We start from the raw sequence: 20,021 nt of genomic DNA on the forward strand, positions 1-20,021 counted from the left end.
GCTCTGGAGGAAGGGATGTGGTACAAAGTGCACAATAAGCTTTGGGGAAGGGTCTGGTTTAATCCCAGCTCTTCCTCTTACTGGATGTGGGGGCGCGGGCTAATCATTTAAGCTTCTTGTGGTGTTTCCTCATCAAAAGTTTGGGGGCTTGAGAACTTTCCAGGCCTGGTACAGTCTGAGGGCACAGCAGACAAGCACCTGACACCAAGGAGTTTAGTGGCTGATAGCTTTGTTCGCTTCTCATGTAGCCTCACTGCAGAGATGTGCAAGGTGGAGGCCAAGCACCGCAGCTAGGTGACGCGCAAAACCCAAAAGCACAAAGGGTGGAGGAGGGTAAGAAGGAGCCATATGCTAGTTCTGAGCAGTTTATACAAGGATGGTTTGGAAATCCAATCTGAGTAGTTCATACCATGACCCAGCATGGGATGCAGGAGAAAGCGGAGGCAGGGTGCATGCAGGGCAAGATCTCGGCCTGCGGTCTGAGTCCTGATGGGAATTCCTTTCATTACTTGAAAGTTCTCATGTGGCAGAGAACTATCCTCTGTTATCAACCATACCCACTTGGGCTCAGAGCTTACTGCTGCCTCCCCATCTGAGGGAATCCTCTGGAAGAACCATCACCTTCCCCGCTCTATCCTGAGGGCCCAGGGAAGTGCTTGGTGCCTGGCAGGGCCTCAGGCAGTGTGCTACGGGAAGGCAGAGGTGTCCCCTAGAGCAGGGCTGGCCAGCAGAACCCTCTGAATGACGAAAACCTTTCTGTGCGCTGTCCAATACTGGAGGCCTTACCCCGTGTGGCAGAGGAACTGCACTTCTATTTCATGCTAGCAGCCACATATGGCCGGTGCCTACTGCAGTGGACAACAATACAGCCCTAGATTCTCCTTGGCCACTATCACGACTGGCCTCTCTCTTACCGACACGGGGGAAGACAGGGAAGGCAAGTGCCTGGTCAGTGTGGTTTTGGCGTAGTCCAGTGCAAGGGAGGGGGCTGGACAATCTGATTTAGCACAGTCCTTGATTGAGTTCTGGGGATTCTAGGACAAGGAATTAGAACCCAACACACAAAACATAAGTTATTTATTTGGTCATAGAACCTGGGGTCTGACCCTGTACAGAGTTGACACTAGCGGCCCACTCACAGAGCCTGGCCGCCCACCACCCCCGTCTGTACCAGTAAGGTATAGAGTAGCAGACACAGGCCAAGTTCGGTGACAACTTCCTGTGACCTTCGATTTCTGGCTCTGGGGTGTGCCACAAGCAGGGGATCTGTGGGAAGACCCCACTCGGGTCTGTCGAGGACAGCAGGCCACGCGCATTCTCAGGTCCCCACTGGTGGGAAGGGTGTGTGCGCTGCCACCCGAGTCTTTGTTCTCTGGCAGGAAAGGCGGCTGGCAGAGGCCGAGTCCAGGTGGGGGGTCAGAGAGAACTGCAGGCCTTCTCATCTCCTCCATCTGTGGAGAAGGGAAGGGTGTCAGGATGGAGATGCCACCTCAGGAAAGGGAGGCTGTCATATAATCCCAGTGTCAACTGACGGACGGCCTGTGGTCCACCCTCAGAGTCACCAAGAGCCAGGCGACCGTCTCTGCTCTGGCTACCCAAACTCAGGCTGCCCACCCACTGTCTGCTGCCGCCAGGACCTCCACCCAGGGCCTGGCCCCTGGGATGCCCACCACCAAATAGTCACAATCCCTTATAAGCACACGACACTTTAGCTTCCAGAGTGCTTACCCTCCTATTTTTGATCCTGTCTACGATGGTTTGATAATTCCCAAGAGACTGATTAACCAAGTTCTCTGTAATTACTCATTGGCAGAACTAGGATTTGAACTCGTGTCTTGGGACTCTGAAGTCCAGTGACAGAAAGACCTGGACGCGTCCTCTAAGAGGGTATCCTATTGCCTCTGTTATTCCGGTTGCCCTCCCACCTGCCCACTGAGAACCTGGCTCCACACACCTCCTCAGGACAGTCTGAGCACCTGGAGGACCCTGTGGAATTCTATGCCATAAGGGAAAGTGTGCAAAGAGGGACTGGCTTAGGGTCAGGAGGGCCAAGCACGCCAACCACCACCTCCCCCACACTCACATCCGGAGGCATTTGTCCTTCCCACCACTTGCCACTCTCTGGCCATCTGGACTCCAGTCAACAGCATATACCTAAAGGGAGGCAGAGGAGGGAGGCAGAGGAGGAAGGCAGGTGAGGTGGTGAGAGGGAGACAGCCAGGCTCCAATCCCAATCCCGCCTCTGCCCGAGGGTTGACCCTACCTCATCCGCGTGGCCGGGCAGGTCCATGGCCAGCTTCTGGGCCTTCACATCCCACACCTTCAGTGTGCTGTCACTGCTGCCGCTGACCAGGAGCCGGCTGTCAGCTGACCATGCAATCTGGTACACGGCAGCCACGTGGCCGCGTAGGGAACCCAGGTACCTGGTCCAGAAGACAATGATGGATCTTAGTCTGAGTTAGATCTTCCAACACGTCTGAAGGGTCCCCTATGCTCATGGTCATGGTTCTCAACCTTGGCTGTTTGTTAGAAATACCTGGGAACTTTTACAAAATCATACTGCCTGGTCCCCATCCGAGGCCATTTTAATCATTACCAGTCATTACAATTTGTAAAACTTCTGCAAATGAGTAGCTTCTAGCATGCCTCTTGCTTGCCCTCCATACCTGCACAACTTTGCATGCCTTAGACTCCAACGTGGCCATCTGCTTAGCCCATCTGCCTGACATCCCCCCAAGCAGCAGGTGCCTGCTGACAGGTGGCATGGAGTAACAGTGGGCCAGGCCGACCTGAACTTTCACATCAACACAGTCGAGCTGTTTCTCTTTGGACAAACCATCAGGCCTCTCTGAGACTCAGTTTCCTTATTTTAAAAAGGAACCCAATTACCTACGTTAAAGGGTTGCTGTGTGAAAACACAGTGACTGATGCAGAGGTCCCCCTTCAACCCCAACAAGGTATTCCTGGCTCTTTTTCTCCCCTTGCCTCTGCCTTTGCCTCTCCTCTGATCCGATTAACCCCAAGGGCATTGTGCCTCATCACACCAAGGGTTCCCACACTAGAATGCGTAGCAGAGTCACCTGGTAACTTTATTAAAATGAAGAATCAGATCCACAGGGTCTGAGTGGGGGCCAGGACTCTGCATTTCTATCAAGCTCCCATGTGATGCTGATGCCACTGGTCTGTGGCCCCCACTTTGAGGAGGTCCAAGTAACATTTGTACCACAAGCCTACCTACCACCACTTCACCTTCTCCAGGGCTACAGCCCTACCACTTCAGCTAGCTCTAAGATCACTTCTCTCCTAAGACATAAACTAGCTTTTTCTTGAGACAGAGTCTCACTCTGTTGCCCAGGCTGGAGTGCAGTGGTGTGATCTCGGCTCACTGCAACCTCCGTGTCCCAGGTTCAAACGATTCTCCTGCCTCAGCCTCAGGGGTAGCTGGGATTATAGGAATGTACCACCATGCCTGGTTAATTTTTGTATTGTGGTAGAGACAGGGTTTTGCCATGTTGGTCAGCCTGGTCTCAAACTCCTGAACTCAGGTGATCCGCCTGCCTCGGCCTCCCAAAGTCCTGGGATTACAAGCATGAGCCACCGCACCTGGCCTGAACTAGCATTTTTAGTGACCATTTAGTGTGGGTCCTAAACATACTGTCTCATTAAATCCTTGTAACTAGGCCAGGCGTGGTGGCTTACACCTATAATCCCAGCACTTTGGGAGGCCAAAGCATTTGGATCACTTGAGCCCAGGAGTTCAAGACCAGCCTGGTCAACATGGTGAAACCCCATCTCAACTAAAAATACAAAAATTAGCCAGGCACGGTGGCAGAGGCCTGTAATCCCAGCTACTTGGGAGGCTGAGGCAGGAGAATCACTTGAACCCAGGAAGCAGAGGTTGTAATGAGCCAAGATCATGCCACTGCACTCCAGCCACTTGAACACCAGGCGAGAGTGAAACTCATCTCTAAAACAAACAAACAAACCCTTGTAACAAAGCTGAGAGGTAGGGGGTCTGCATATTACCAAAGAGGAAACAGTGGCTTAGAAAATCCAAATACCTGCCAAGGCCACATAGCTAGTAAGTGGCAGTGCCAAGCCACTCCCACTATTCACTCCTTACAGAGGGGCAGTACCCACCCCCACTCACTTGCCCGTCCTGCCATCCCACAGCTTGATGGACTTGTCGAAGGAGGCACTAGCCACGATGCGGGAGTCAGGAGAGAAGAGCACCTGGTTGATGAGAGCTTGGTGTCCTGTCATCCGAGTGAGAGGCTTTTTGTCCTCTGCTGGGGACCACAGGAATAAGGTGAAGTCATCTGAGCCAGACACCAGCCTCTCTGGACCGTGGCCCTAGGGGAGGCAGAAAGCACACTGTGTTGGGTGTGGTCTCAGAAAGAAGGAGGGCCCGACTTTGGCAGCAAACATACATCCTGATTACTCAATGCCAGGGACAGAGAGAGGCCAGCACTAGAAGCAATGAGGACTGGGTTGGCCACTCACTCGCACGTGATCCCAGGTAAGTCACTTCATCCAAAAGGCAAAAGAAACTCTACATGCATGTAGAAAAATATTTTTAAGATACACAATTACAGAAAAAGCAAGGCACAAAATAATGTGTTAAAAGGAGTAGGATTTTATGTATGTACGTATGTGTGTGTGCTTATACATACATACTGTATATAGACATGTGTATGTGTGTATATTAAATCTCTGGAAGGTGATTCAGGATATTGGTAGCACTGGATGCTACAATAGAGATGGGAGACTCCGTGATCTACCTTTTTGTATTTTTTGAACGTGAATGTGTAAACAATCTTAAATAAAACAATAAACTAAAATAAAAAAGAAGCATGTCGGAAATATAATAAATAGGTAAGCAAATAAACTAAACAAAAAATGAAATAAAATGATCTCTAGCACATTAATATTTTAGGACTGCAAACTAGGATTATGAAGAACAACTTTTTGGAACAGGTACATCTGAGCTGGGTCTAAAAGGGAGAAGGGTCTGAGAGGGTTTTAGTGATTGGCTAAGGACTGGCAGAGCTGGGGGTGCATGTGGCTGGCACACACTCACCCGCACGAGGTTGTATCGGCTCAGAGCCCTCTCCTTCAACTCCTGCACTGTGTCCAGGTACCAGAGGGGAGAAGAGGAGATGAGGAAGAAGGCTGATTAGAAAATCTGATACAAAGAGCAAACACTCCCCATTAAGCTAGAGAACTGGCTCCTTCCCAAGCAGCCCCAGCTCTTCCTTCTCCCAATCACTCACAGGATCCTTGGAGGTCTTGGGCATTAACTGAGGCCTCAGCAGGTTCAAAGGCCCCGGTGCGCAGGGCATAGTCAGTGCTGAGGGCCATGGTGTTCACCCAGTGGCCGTGGCCTTGCAGAGTCCGGCACAGCACACCCTAGGGCAGAGCGAGTCAGGTCAGACACACACACTCCTCCCCATCCCTGGGAGATTAGCCCCAGGAGATGGGTGGTACAGGACTAAGAATCATCTTCATTCATGCATTGTGATCTTAATCAAACCACCCCTCTGGGGTCAAGTCTGTCCCCACTTGTAAAATGGAGTCCAGATCATGAAAATGTTTCACGGAAGAGAAGAGGAGTTAGGTATGGCAGAGTAAACAGCTCCAGTCCAATACGTTTGGGATATGGTAGATCTGACAAAGCTCAACAGGTGTCCTACAGGAGGAATTTCCGGAGTGTGACGATCTCATGGGGACTCTGCAATCTCCACTATGATGCAGCACCAACCACAGAACTCCTCATTCCCAAAACACCTTCCTTGACCAGGGCTGCCAGCACACATCTGGGAAACACTGAACTCGCAGATGTCAAGGTGGTTCTGAGTGCCAGCATCTTGTGACGTGAGATTTTCTGGACTGGTTACTGAACCCTCCCAGTGCTTACGTCATGAGCCCTCCAGACTTTGATGGTGCGGTCCTGGGAGGCAGAGTAGAGAAGCCCGTCCCCTCCCCACCGGAGACAGGTGACTGACTGGGTGTGTCCGGTGAGGATGCGCTCACAGCGGCCTGCAGTTGTGTCCCAGATCCGCACACTGCCATCCTTGGAGCTGCTGGCCACATAGCGGCACTCAGGGTTCCTGCAGAGAAGGGAGATGTGACCTCATCTGTGACCTGGCAACATCTGTCTGCCCATGGCACCTCCCCATTCCCAACTCAAAGGCCATGGACAATCTCTTGACAGCTTTCTGACACCAAGACCTGGCTGCACTGCAAGGTGGTTGCAACGAGCAGATCCTGTGATGAGCAGCCTCTCCCAAGCAGCAACGCAGGTCCGCACCTGGAATACGCTTCTCCCATGCCTGACAGGCCATCATGGTCATTCAGCTCATGCCCATCTCGTCCTCTCACGTAAAACTTCTATGCATTGGGCAGGGAAAGGGGATGTCTCTGATCCCCTGACTCATTTGTCCCAGCTCCATCAGTGTCACTTACGCATGGAGGGGCTCCCAGCTCAGGCCTGTGATCCACTTGCTGTGGCCAGCGAGGGTCCTGCCCACCTGCTTCCCTGTGCTTGGGTCCCAGAGGAGAATCTGAAGGATAGAAGTTCACCGAATAATCCTCCCCAACAGGTCTCTGGCTCCACCAAAAATCCCTGCCTACCACTTGCAACCCAACCCTCCCCGAAGACTCCTGAACCTGATTCTGAACTGTCCCCTAGGGAAGGTGCCCTTGAGTCTCTGCCTAGTTAACCTGAGCACCACCTACCTGGCCATTCTTGCAGCCTGAGGCCAGCTTCTTGCCATCTGGAGACCACGATATACTAAGGACCCAGTGTCTGTGTCCTAAGAAAGCAGAGAAGGGAGAAATAAGGGACTACATCTGTCTTTATTCCCAGTGCCCAGCGGTGCCTGGCAGGTGCCAGGTACTCCTTAGTCATTTGAATAAATGAATGATCGAACAAAAGGAGCGATGAGGCTTTCTGGGGATGGAGAGAATGCAACCCAAGTGTTAGAGCTCTGCATCTTGCTTCATGGATAACACCATCACTCTCTAATGATTCCTTATGTGACACATACTATGAAGTGTTTTCGTACATGTCATCCCTTGTTATTCTCACAAGGGTTCTAAGGTATGGAGCAAAGCAAGAAGTATCATCCCCATTTTCCAGACCAGAAGACTGAAGCTTAGAAAGGGAACATGCCCTACACACACAAGTTCACTCAACCAATCTGGTATAGCAGTGGTTCTTCAAGTGTGGTCCCGAGAGCAGCATTATTAGCATCTCCTGGGAACTTGTTAGAAACACAAATTCCCAGGCCCTAACCCAGGCCCAGTAGAACCAAAACTCTGGGGGTGGGACCCGGCAATCTGTATTTTTTTTGTTTTCTTCTTTTTTTTTTTAACGGAGTCGCACTCTGTCGCCCAGGCTGGTGTGCAGTGGTGTCATCTCGGCTCACTGCAACCTCCACCTCCTAGATTCAAGCAATTCTTCTGCCTCAGCCTCCCGAGTAGCTGGGATTACAAGCACATGCCACCATGCCCGGCTAATTTTTGTAGTTTTAGTAGAAATGGGGTTTCACTGTCAGGCTGGTCTCGAACTCCTGACCTCAAGTGATCTGCCTGCCTTGGCCTCCCAAAGTGCTGGGATTACAGATATGAGCCACCACGCCTGGCCAGCAATCTGTATTTTTTGTTTTTTTGAGACGGAGTCTCACACTCTCACCCAGGCTGCAGTGCACTGGCGCCATCTCGGCTCACTGCAAACTCCGCCTCCCAGGATCACGACATTCTGCCTCAGCCTCCCAAGTAGCTGGGACTACAGGCGCCCGACACCACACCCGGCTCATTTTTTGTATTTTTAGTAGAGACAGCGTTTCACCGTGTGAGCCAGGATGGTCTCAATCTCCTGACCTTGTGATCTGCACGACTTAGCCTCCCAAAGTGCTGGGATTACAGGCGTGAGCCACTGTGCCCGGCCAGCAATCTGTATTTTAACAAGCCCCTAAGGTGAGGCGATTCTGATTTGTGCTCAAGTTTGAAAACCACTGTGGCAGAGGCAGGATTTAAATTAGGTTCTCCTTGCTACCAGTCAGTCAGCCTTTCCCCACGTCCCATATCGACTCCTTGGTGCAGTTTCTGCTTGTGTCTAAGTGGCTGGCTGCGCTCAAGGACATGGTCTCTACCTAGGAACAGACAGCCACCAACTGGATATTAAGGGGTTGTAATCTGCAAAGTGAGACCCTCATCTCTATGAAAACAAAAAACGAGCCAGGTGTGGTGGCAAGTGCCTGTCGTCCCAGCTACTCTGGAGCCTGAAGTAGGGGGACTGCTTGAGCCCAGGAGTTCGAAGCTTGAGCCCAGGAGTTCAAGTTAGCTATGACTGCACCACTGTACTCCATCCTGGTCGACAGAGCAAGACCCTGTCTCAAAAAAGAAAGAAGATCCCCTAAATGGCTAATTGCATACTGACCCTTGCATGTGAAATGTGGTGTCTCCGTGCTGAGATCCCAGAAGCGCACGGTGGTGTCACCAGAGCCACTGGCCAGGTACCTGGGGGAAGAACAGAGGATGCTTGATACTGCATATGTGCATTCCTGCCACCTATTCAATCACTTTCTGTGAACAGAATATGGAACTGGACTCTTTCCTCGACCCTGAAAAGGAGAAAGACAATAATGATGCCGCCCTCTGGGAGAATACCCCAGGAGGCCATTTCTGTCCTCTCCACAGCTATAACCAGCTTTTGAAGTTCTCATTGCCTTCCTAAGTTTGAGATAAGCAACTAATCCCGGTTTCACAGATGAAAAATTAACTCAGAAAGGTTAAGTGATTTATACAAGTCACACAGCTCAGATCTTGAGAAATCAAGTCCAGGAAAGGTTTGTCCAAGGCAGGGGTCCTTAGCCTTTGGGGACCATGCCCTACTGAGGAAGTCCCTTAATGGCAAGCTGAGTCCAGAGCTTGGGTCAATGGTAAGCAGCCCTTAGGCCCCATCAGTTACAACTCTGGGGGACCCTCCCCACACCAGGCAGAGGCTGCACCCCCACATACCCCCTCCATGAGTCTGCAGCTGTCCTTACTTTCCCGTGGGGCTGAAGGCCACAGAAATGACTGCCTCACTGTGACCATCCAAGGAGCTGGTGCAGCGAGTCACGGCCCGGACTCTGAAGACAGCCTGTGGCTGGTAGATGATGTCTAGGACCTTCTCAGTCTCCACTGCCTGGGACTCCAACGTCTTCCCCAGTGAGGAGACGATCTCAGCATCGTGGACAAAGAAAGCCAGTGGCAGGGGATCCTCCTGAAGGACAATGGTAAAGGGCAACCCTTCATCAAAGGATGTGCAGGGGCACCCTCTGCCGGGGATGCTCCCTGCTGAGCTGTGGGAGGTGAAGCTTATTCTTTTCAGCCACTGTGCTAGGGATACCCCCATCATTGCCCATTGAGCAAGACCTTTTATTTATTTATTTTTGAGACAAGAGTCTCACTCCGTCACCCAGGCTGGAGTGCAGTGGTGCAGTCTCTACTCACTGCAACCTCTGCCTCCTGGGTTTAAGAGTCTCCTGCCTCAGCCTCCCGAGCAGCTGGGATTACAAGCGCCCGTCACCACGCCCGGCTGTTTTACATTTTTAGTAGATACAGGGTTTCACTACGTTGGCCAGGCTGGTCTCAAACTCGTGACTTCAGGTGATCCACCTGCCTCGGCCTCCCAAAGTGCTGGGATTACAGGTGTAAGCCACTGTGCCCAGCCGAGCAAGACCTTTTAAATCACTAAACAGCAGTTGTAGGACACTTACACAGCACTCAGAAACTCTTTTTTCTTTTTGTGTTTGAGATGGAGTCTCGCTCTGTTGCCCAGGCTGGAGTGCAGTGGTGAAATCTCAGCTCACTGCAACCTCCACCTCCTGGGTTCAAGCAATTCTCCTGCTTCAGTCTCCTGAGGAACTGGGACTACAGGCGCCTGCCACCACGCCCGGCTAAGTTTTGTATTTTCAGTAGAGACTGTTTTCGCTATATTGGCTAAGCTGGTCTCGAACTCCTGACCTCTAGTGATCTGCCGACCTTAGCTTCCCAAAGTGCTGGGATTATAGGCATGAGCCACCGCACCCCGCCTGAAATTCTTTATCTGCATCTCATAACAACCCTGGGAAGTAGATACTAATATTCCTACTGACAGTTTCAAAAGCAGAGGCTCAGAACAACTAAGTAATTTGTTCGATGTCCCATTGCCAATGATTAATTCAGGTTCTTTAGGTCCAAGATAGGATTAACATATAGCATTATGCAGTGTTTCCCAAACTACCACACCACACTGTATTTCTGTAAAAAGCACCCAAAAAGCCTGTTAAAAAAATGTAGACTTTCTACTTCATCCTAGAGTTTGGTTTAGTAAGCCTGGGACGGGGTCCAGGAACTGCAATTTTAAGGACCTTTTCTGTCCCCAGGGCAGCTCTTCAGTAAACACACTGGCTTAAAGTTTAAAAGCAAAGGCCTGGCGCGGTGGCTTACGCCAGTAATCCCCAGCACTTTGGAGGCCAAGGCGGGCAGATCACGAGGTCAAAAGATCGAGACCATCCTGGCCAACGTGGTGAAACCCCCGTCTCTACCAATTAGCTGGGCGTGGTGGCGCGCACCTGTGGTCCCAGCTACTTGGGAGGCTGAGGCAGGAGAATCGCTTGAACCCGGAAGGCAGAGATTGCAGTGAGCCGAGATCACACCACTGCACTCCAGCTTGCCAGCCTAGCAACAGAGACTCCGTCTCAAAAAAAAAAAAAAAAAAAAAAAAAAAAAAAAAAAAAAAAAAAAAAAGGCATGGGTACTCAGATAGTTTTGGGTTCCAATTCCAACTCTGCTACCTACTACATAGTATCGTGCAAATAATTGAGTCCCTCCAGGCCACGCTGTAAAATGGAGATATTAACGTGCCCCATCTTGGGGGACTGTGACAAGGAATCAATGAAATACAGTATCCAATGCGTTCAAAGCTAGGCCCGTCTCCACAGGTGGACGCCGATGGTTGGCGTGTAAAGCGCTTTGCCACAGATTCCATCTCTGACATAGGTGGGAACTCACGCCGGGTGGGTCACCACAGACCGTTAGCGGGGGGACCGTGAACCGCAGACCCTCGGTCATCTGATTCCCCCACCGCACCCGCCCGGGGGTGGAGATGCGAGACCGCCCTGGCAGCCGCTCACCTGGGCCAGTAGCGCGTTGCACACGAGCTGCAGCCTGTCCGGGGTGATGTCCACGGGCACGTCGAACGGGGAGCCCAGCAGCTGCCCGCCCTCATCCTGGAACTGCACTAGCAACCGCTGCACATCGCGCGCCACCGACTCGTCCTGCGCGAGAAAGCGGGGCGGGAGTCAGTCTCGTCGCCCGCCCGGAAGAGCCCCACTTCGTTTCCCTCCGGCCTCAGGGACCCGGGCCCTAGCGCCGCGACGCCCCCCGCCCCCATCCACGCACACCCACCGCCACTGCCGCCGCCATCCTGCGTACCCACGTGGAGGAGAAAGAGCCCGGCAGACAGAGCGCCATCTCCGTGGTCGGGCGGGGTAGCCGCCGGCCACATCGCCCTCTGCTGTTGGGGAGGAGAAGCGTCCCGCTGCGCACGCCTCAGGGATTAGAAATGGGTTTACCTGGTGCTCCTCCCGCCCCTCAGCAGCCTTCACATTTATTTTTTCCCAGGGTCTTAGAGGACACAGTCAACTTTTGACTCTTCACAACAGGGATTCTAGTCCCATTTTAATTTTATTTTATTTTGAAACAAAGTTTCACTCCTTTGCCCAGACTGGAGGGCAGTGGCGCCATCATGGCTCACTGCAGTCTCGAACTTTCGGACCCAGGGATCCTCCCACCTCAGCCTCCCGCGTAGCCTGGAGTACAGGCACACGACACCCTGCCCGGTTATTTTTCTTCATTTTTTTAGAGACGAGTTCTCACTACGTTGCCCGGGCTGGTCTCAAACTCCTGAACTCAGGCAGAGACTCCCCAACTCCCCAGCCTCAGCATCCCAAGGTGCTGGGATTACAAGTGTGAGCCACCACGCCTGGCCTAGAAATTAGTATCCTTTTAAAAAATGGGTCAAGTTAAGGCTGGGCGTGGTGGCTCACGCCTGTAATCCCGGCACTTTGAGAGGCCGTGGGGAGCTGATCACTTGAGTCCAGGAGTTCGAGACCAGCCTGGCCAACATGGTGAAACCAGGTCTCTACTAAAAATACAAAAAGATTAACCAGGCGTGGTGGCATGCGCCTATGGTCCTAGCTACTTGAGAGGCTGAGGTGGTAGATCCGCTTGAACCCAGGTGGCAGAAGTTGCAGTAAGCCAAACTCTTACCACTGCATTCCAGCCTGGATGACAGAGCAAGACTCTGTCTCAGTAAATAAATAAATAAATAAATAAATAAATAAAATGGATCAACTCAATTAATACTTGAGTACAAAAGCAAACCATTTCTACAGTCATCAACCCTGTAAAGCAATAACAGTGATAATGACATCAACGAATCAGGAATTGTTCTAAGTGCTTTTTCCACATAGCTCATTTAATTCTTGTAACCCTTTTCTCCCTATATTACAGATAAAGAACTTATCTGTAATGAACTTATCAGCAATGAACTTGAGCTCTCTTGCCTGAAACGAAGGATCTCCCTTGCCAACTCTCCTCTCTCTCCCTCTACTGCTCGGAAGTCTCAAGCTCTGCCAAGTCATCCTCATGAACACAGCTTGGATCTGCTCTCCCCATCTCCACCGCCCCACTCTGGTCCGAGTCCCCATCACCACCTGCCTGGACCACTATAACAGCCTCCCGATGAACCCTCCTGTCTCCATTCCTGCCTCTTTCCACCCATTCTCCACGATGCAGCCAGGGTTATCTTTTCAGATAAAAAATCTGGCCTGTTGCTCTTCACCCTCAAACCCCGCAATGGCTCCCTTACGTGCAGGAAAAAAGAAAACTCCTTATAATGGTCCATTCAGCCTTGCTACATCCAGCCACCCCTCTCTTTAGGTTACATCTTGCTGGCTTTTTCTGAGTTCTTACAAGGCACAGCTCTTCCTGCATCAGTGATTTTGCACGTGCAGTTTTTTCTGTCTGGAACGGTGATGGAGTGAATTGTGCCCTTTCCCTAATTCAAGCTTATCCAACCCCTGGCCCACAGGCTGCATGCAGCCCAGGACGGCTCTGAATGTAGCCCAACACAAATTCATAAGCTTTCATAAAACATGATGAGATTTTCTTTCGATTTTTTTTTCAGCTCATCAGCTATCATTAGTGTATTTTATGTGTGGCCCAAGGCAATTCTTTTTCTGATGTGACCCAGGAAAGCCAAAAGATTGGACACCTCTGCCCTAATTTATATCCTGAAGCCCTAGCTCCGAATGTGGCTGTATTTGGATATAAGCTCTATTATTATTATTATTATTATTATTTATTTTTTAGAGACAGGGTCTCACTCTGTTGCCCAGACTAGAGTGTAGTAGTGTGATCATAGCTCACACAGCTTCAAACTCCCAGGCTCAAGTACTCTTCCTGCCTCAGTGTTCTGAGTAGCTAGGACAACAGGTGTGTGCCACTGTACCTGACACTCGGTTAACTTTTTAAAATTTTTGTAGAGACAAGACTGTCACTATGTTGCCTAAGCTGGTCTCGAACTCTTGGCCTCAAATGATCTTCCTGTCTTAGGCCTTCCAAAGTGCTGGGATTACAGGCGTGAGCCACCATGCCTGGCCTGGAGATGGGTCCTGTAAGGACATAATAAAGGCTAATAAGTGAGTTTGTATGGGTAGGACCCTAATCAAATAGAACTGGTGCCCTTGTGAAAAGAGGAAGAGACTCCAGAGTGCTCTCTCTCTGTCCCTCCCACCCCCACTGCCTCCCTGAGCACACACAAAGATGAGGCCACAGGAGGACACAGGGAGAAGGTGGCTGTTTGCATCCAGGAAGAGAGGCCTCATCAGAAACCAACCCTTATGGTACCTTGACCTTGGATTTCTTTACTCCAGAGCTGTGAGAAAATAAATTTCTGTTGTTGAAGCCTCCTGGTCTGTGCTATTTTATTATGGCAGCCAGAGCAGACTAATACAGGAACAGTTCCTCGTTATTTAGGTCTTGCCTTGAATATTTATTCATTCATCCAATAAATGTATTGAGCATCTACTCTCTGCCAGACATTTTTATAGGAGTTCTGTGTATACTAACTCATTTATCACTTACACAGGGAAACCTTTGAAATGATGTCATACTTCCCTGTTGTATGTTTTCAAAACATCCTGGTATCCCTCATATTTAGAAAGCACAGATCCAGCTGGGCACAGTGGCTCATGCCTGTAATCTCAGTACTTTGGGAGGCCGAAGTGGGAGTATCACTTGAGCCCAGGAGTTTCAGACCAGACTGGACAACATAGTGAGATCTTGTCTCTACAAAAAAATTTTAAAAATAGCCAGGTGGCATGCACCTGTAGTCCCAGCTACTCAGGAGGCTCAGATGGGTGAATTGCTTGAACCTAACCTGGCAGGCCAAGACTGCAGTCATCCATGATCATGCCACTGCATCCCACTTGTGACAGTGAGACCCTGTCTCAAAAAAAAAAAAAAAAAAAAAGAAATCACAGAATCACAGATCCATGGAATTATTTCATTCATTCATTCAACAAATAACATTGAGCACCTTCTTTTTCTTTTTTTATTCTTTTTTGAGACGGAATCTTGCTCTGTCGCCAAGATCTCGGCTCACTGCAACCTCCATCTCTGGGGTTCAAGCATGAGCCACTGTGCCCCACACCATTACAAATGCTTGGAATATGTGAGGGAACAACATAGACACAAATCCTTGCCCTCATGAGTGTTCTATGCTTCACAATTCCTTGCACATAATAAATGTTTAAGAAATGCGGGCCAGGTGCGGTGGCTCATGCCTGTAATCCCAGCACTTTGAGAGGCCTAGGCAGACAGATCACGAGGTCAGGAGTTCAAGACCAGCCTGGCCAACATGGCGAAACCCTGTCTCTACTAAAAATACAAAAATTAGCTGGGCGTGGTGGCACGCACCTGTAGTCCCAGCTTCTTGGGAGGCTGAGGCAGGAGAATTGCTTGAACCCGGGAGGTGGAGGTTGCAGTGAGCTGAGATTGTGCCATGCACTCCAGCCTGGGCAACAGAGGAAGACTCCGTCAAAAAAAAAAAAAAAAAAAAAAAAAAAAAGGAAAAAGGAAAAAAAAAAAAAAATGAGACTGGGAGGTATGTTGGCTCACGCCTGTAATCCCAACACTTTGGGAGGCCAAGGTGGGCAGATCACAAGGTCAGGAGTTTGAGACCAGCCTGCCCAACATGGTGAAAACCTGTCTCTACTAAAAATACAAAAATTGGCTGGGTGTGGTGGCACGTGCCTGTAATCCCAGCTACTCGGGAGGCTGAGGCAGGAGAATTGCTTGAACCCAGGAGGCGGAGGTTGCAGTGAGCCGAGATTGTGCCATGCATTCCAGCCTGGGTGACAGAGGAAGACTCTGTCTCAAAAAAAAAAAAAAAAGAAAAAGAAAAAGAAAAAAAAAAAAGAAATGAGACTAGGAGGTATGGTGGCTTACGCCTGTAATCCCAGCACTTTGGGAGGCCAAGGCGGGCAGATCACTTGAGGTCAGGAGTTTGAGAGCAGCCTGCCCAACATGGTGAAATCCTATCTCTACTAAAAATACAGAAATTAGTTAGGCGTGGTGGTGGATGCCTGTAACCCCAGCTACTCATGAGGCTGAGGCAGGAGAATCTCTTGAACCCGGAAGGTGGAGGTTGCAGTGAGTCGAGATCACGCCACTGCACTCCAGCCTGGGCAACAGAGCAAGACTCTGTCTCAAACAACAGCAACAACAACAAAAAAGATGTTAAGAAATGCTTGTGGAATGAATTTCTGAATCAGTATTTGAATATAAGTTCCCTTGGACCTAAAGTCACAGAACTGCAGGTCTCTGCCAATGTCAGGATCCCTTATCCTATTACCTCATTGCTGCAGAGAGCTTGTCCCACGAAGGGGCCCAGGGCTTGCCGTAACATGAAGGCAGGAAATTCATCCATCTATTCATTCATTTATTTGCTCATTCAACAAACATGTGTTAGGGCTGGGCTTTGTGTCCAGCAGGGCAGTAGAACTTGTCCAAGGTCACAAAGCTGTGTGTCCAAGGTCGCAGGTCTGGGAATAGAATCTAGTGTCAGTGATTCCACCCGGGATTTTCTTCAGACCAGTCTTTCTCAGCTCTGGTCAGGTAAGTTTGAAGATATGTGTGGGGTGGAGGGGAGAGGGACGAGAGATGAGTGCAGGAAATCATCAGCATGAAGACACCACTCGTTCATTCATTCATCCATTCGTTCCATTCAGGAAACACACTTTGGACACCAACTGTGCCAGAACCTGTGCAGGAAGGGGGTTGGGGGACAAGCTACATGGGATGCTGTATTTACCTTCCAGGAGGGAGCTCACAGCCCAGGCTTGGGGGCACTGAAAGGCAGAAGAGTTCTGGGTCCAAGTAGGGACAATGTCATAAATTTGCTTCAGGAACTCCCAGTTAGCTAAGGAGAAACATTCCCGCCTCAGGAGAGACCCCTCTGTAATGGTGAATACATAGTTCTTGTCCCAGGAAGACCCCCTTCTGAGGAGGGAGCCTCAGTGTGTCCCAGGAGAGTTCTCAGTTGGGTAGGGGGACCTTTGGTCTCAGGGGAATTCACAGTCTGACCCAGCCCTTGCCCTAAGAGATCTCAGCCTGATGGGGGACACACCAAACCCACTCTCTGGGAGTTCCCAGTTGGATGGGAGAGGTAGGCTGAATATATCCACTCCATACACAGGGGGAGGAACAGGAGGCCACATGAGGAACCAAACTAATGAACCACTCACTCACACTAAACTGAGTTAGCAAGTCCTGCCGGTCTTTCTGAAAAGCAAAGACATTTGGAACACGTGGAAGCAGCGTGGGTTGAGGTGTTGCACAGAAGTGGAAAAGGGAAGGAACTTTCTTCCTCTGTTCCTTCCCCCTCCCTCCAGAAAGGTATTTCTGGAAGTCTCCAGTTGGTCTGGGATCTGGGCACCTGCTGTGTGTCCCAGTCTGTCAGCCCCTCAGCTGTCACTCTGCTCCCAAAAATAGCAGTGGTTGAGGGGAGGGAGAGGGCGCTGTTTATCTGAGACAGAGGTGGAAAGGGGCTTTAGAGCTGTGCCCAGGGAGGGAGTCTGCTGGGGGCTTCCTGTCCCTTCTGGATCTTTCTGCCACTCTCTTGGGTGCGAGTGCCTGAGCCCCCCCAGGATACCCCAGAGTGGGGTGCTTGGGTATAGGCTGGTCAGCACCTCCACGTGGTCATGACTGACCAGTCTGGGGAGGGGGAGGGCCCTGAGTATCGGTGACAGACTCCAGGGGCACCTGCCCCTGTGGCCAAATATGGTCCAGAGCCACTGGCTGAGGCAAGAAAATCTCTTGGGTGGGGGCTGGGAGGGGCAGACTGAGGCTGGCTGGCTGGAGGTTGACGCAGGAGTGCTCAGGGGAGCAGCATCACAGGAGGGCAGATCGAAAGCATTGTCCTCACTGAGAAAGTGAGCAGGGGCCTGGGGTGTGCCTTGGACTGGGGAGGGAGACGCGGACTTCTAAGACCTGCGATGAGAGTTCAGGCCTTTGGCACCAACTGAGTGGCTTCACCTGCTCAGGCTGGGAGGGACAGAGAGTGAGGCACAGGGACTTTCAACTTGGGCCAAGCTCTGAGCAGATGCTTTAATGCCTTCATGGGGCAATAAATTTGGGGGTTCTGGGGGTGGATCCCTTCCAGGCAGAATCCCCACCATCCTCTCTGGTGTGAGGGGACCCTGGAGCTCCGGACCTCAGACCAGGAGCCCAGCCCTGGGTCTGGAGTAAGGGGCTGACCAGACAGAGCTGCTCCTGTCCCGGCAGATGGCAGAGGTGGAAGCGGTACAGCTGAAGGAGGAAGGGAACCGGCATTTCCAGCTCCAGGACTACAAGGCCGCCACAAAGAGCTACAGCCAGGCCCTGAAGCTGACCAAGGACAAGGCCCTGCTGGCCACACTTTATCGGAACCGGGCAGCCTGTGGTCTGAAAACGGTCTGGGGCAGGGCAGGGCACGGGGCGGGAGTGAGGCAGAGGGGCCTTGGGGCTGAGTGGCAGCCCCTTCACCCTGATAGGAATTGCCCTTCATCGCAGCCAGCTCCACTGGGTGCCTGGGGTTAGAGAAGGGTGTCTCCCCTGACCCATGCCCTGGAAAGGCAGAAATTCATCCAGAGCAGAATCAGCCCAACGCCAGGTGCTTTCATATGTTATTCATGGCATCTTACTAATGGCTATGAGATAGCTGTTGCTGTCCTCCCCCTACTGCAGATAAGAAACTCGGATCCAGAGGGCTTCATTAACTTGCTCAAGCTCTCCCAAGTAGTAGCAGAGCCGAGATTCAAACCTGGGTTTGCCTGATGTCAAAGCCTGTCCTCTTTGCCATGCCTACGAGGAGCACGCCCTGGGCCTCTGACAGCCTGCAGCTCCCCCAGCAAACCCTCTCCACTCACAGTGGGGACACTCTCTGGCCATCTCTGCATTGGGCCCACATTAACCGAGTCTCCTTCTCCTTCCCCTTTCCTCAGGAGAGCTATGTCCAGGCAGCTTCAGATGCCTCCAGAGGTGAGTCCCTCCCACCCCCGAGCTTGCCCTGTCACCTTCTCCTCTGCATGGCCTGGGTTTTAATCTAGTTACCATTTTGGGGGAAGAAACAGTGAGTATGGAGTGACTTCAGAAGGGAGAGAACAAGCTGGAAAAGGGACTGGAAACATATCCTCTGAAGAGCCGTTCAGGGAAGCTGCAATATTTAGCCCAGAAAAGGCAACTCCCAGGTGGGACAGAGCTGCCTTCAAATTCCTAAAAGGCTGTCACAAGGAAGAAGGATTGGATTTCATCTCAGGGGCTCCAGGGCTGGGCAATGTTACAGGGAACGCATTTCAGGTGTGGAGAGGGCAAGGTTTTCTGATTAAGCTGCCTGGCTGTCTTTTTCTTTTTTTTTTTTTTGAGATGGAGCCTTGTTCTGTTGCCCAGACTACAGTGCAATGGCACGATCTCAGCTCACTGAAACCTCTGCCTCCCAGGTTCAAGCAATTGTCCTGTCTCAGCCTCCCAAGTAGCTGGGATTACAGGTGCCTGCCACCACGCCTGGCTAGTTTTTGTATTTTTAGTACAGACAAAGTTTCACCATGTTGGCCAGGCTGGTCTCGAACTCCTGACCTCGTGATCTGCCCACCTTGGCCTCCCAAACTGTTGGAATTACAGGCATGAGTCACTGCACCAGGCCTACCTGGCTGTCTTGAGAAGGAGGGAGCTCTCCATTGCTGGAGGTATGCAAGCACCGATTGGTTAAGCCCCTGGCAGGGATCCTGTAGCAGAGACTGGAGCATTAGGAATTGGATGACATGACCCTCAAGCTCTCTTTCCACCTTGAAACTCTGTGGCTCTTACTGTCTGTCTAATAAAGGGGAGGTATGGGCCAGAGAGTCCACATGGGTGGATAATCTCCAAGGAAGACACAGAAGCCCAGCAAGAGCATGCTTCCTGGGGTTGGGGCAGTGGGGCTGGTGGTCTATAGTCTGGTTCCCTAAGGCCCTCATCCTCCGACTTGCCTCCATAGCCATTGACATCAACTCCTCGGACATCAAGGCTCTGTATCGGCGATGCCAGGCACTGGAGCACCTGGGGAAGCTGGACCAGGCCTTCAAGGACGTGCAGCGTTGTGCCACCCTCGAGCCACGGAACCAGAACTTCCAGGAGACGCTGAGGAGACTCAACACCAGCATTCAGGAGAAGGTGAGCTGGGCCTCTTCCCACAACCCTTGGCTGCCCAGTCCCTCTCTTCATTCCTAGTAGGAATGGGTTAGGGAGGTGGGTCATCAGAGCAGGGCTAGCCCTACCTCCACACTCTGAGATAGAGACAGCAAGTGGCATGGGCAGGCTGCACAGAACAGCTAAGCAGGTGCTTCTATCTGTGATGCCTGTTTGAGGGCACAAGCCAGCCAAGGCTAGAACACAGGTCTTTTAAA

The 20,021-nt window shown here is 51.2% G+C and overlaps 2 protein-coding genes across 3 annotated transcripts in view; one reads left to right on the forward strand and one right to left on the reverse strand.

Annotated features, from left to right (window-relative positions):
* Positions 1–351: 351 nt before the first annotated feature.
* On the reverse strand, positions 352–11,491 carry NLE1 (notchless homolog 1). The gene is made up of 13 exons (XM_050765648.1): positions 11,440–11,491; positions 11,166–11,309; positions 9,054–9,271; positions 8,444–8,523; positions 6,739–6,815; positions 6,466–6,563; positions 5,918–6,110; positions 5,274–5,409; positions 5,081–5,127; positions 4,151–4,353; positions 2,264–2,423; positions 2,084–2,154; positions 352–1,451 (listed from the first exon to the last, which is right to left on the reverse strand). Exons 1-13 carry the CDS (start codon positions 11,455–11,457, stop codon positions 1,439–1,441), a joined length of 1,458 nt encoding a protein of 485 aa, XP_050621605.1. The 5' UTR covers positions 11,458–11,491; the 3' UTR covers positions 352–1,438.
* Positions 11,492–17,362: 5,871 nt separating this feature from the next.
* Positions 17,363–20,021, forward strand: part of UNC45B (unc-45 myosin chaperone B) — a 39,736-nt gene continuing 37,077 nt past the window's right edge. Inside the window, exons 1-4 of one of the 2 annotated variants that reach the window (XM_050762511.1) lie at positions 17,363–17,402; positions 17,884–18,051; positions 18,582–18,618; positions 19,613–19,788. In XM_050762511.1, coding sequence (XP_050618468.1) covers positions 17,884–18,051; positions 18,582–18,618; positions 19,613–19,788 — 381 coding nt within the window. In that variant the 5' untranslated portion in view covers positions 17,363–17,402. Of the gene's footprint in view, positions 17,403–17,425; positions 17,532–17,883; positions 18,052–18,581; positions 18,619–19,612; positions 19,789–20,021 lie in introns of those variants that run through there. The other variant, XM_050762510.1, reaches the window with a different exon arrangement.

Source organism: Macaca thibetana, chromosome 16 (assembly GCF_024542745.1).
Source record: "Macaca thibetana thibetana isolate TM-01 chromosome 16, ASM2454274v1, whole genome shotgun sequence".
Taxonomy (NCBI): Eukaryota; Metazoa; Chordata; class Mammalia; order Primates; family Cercopithecidae; genus Macaca; species Macaca thibetana.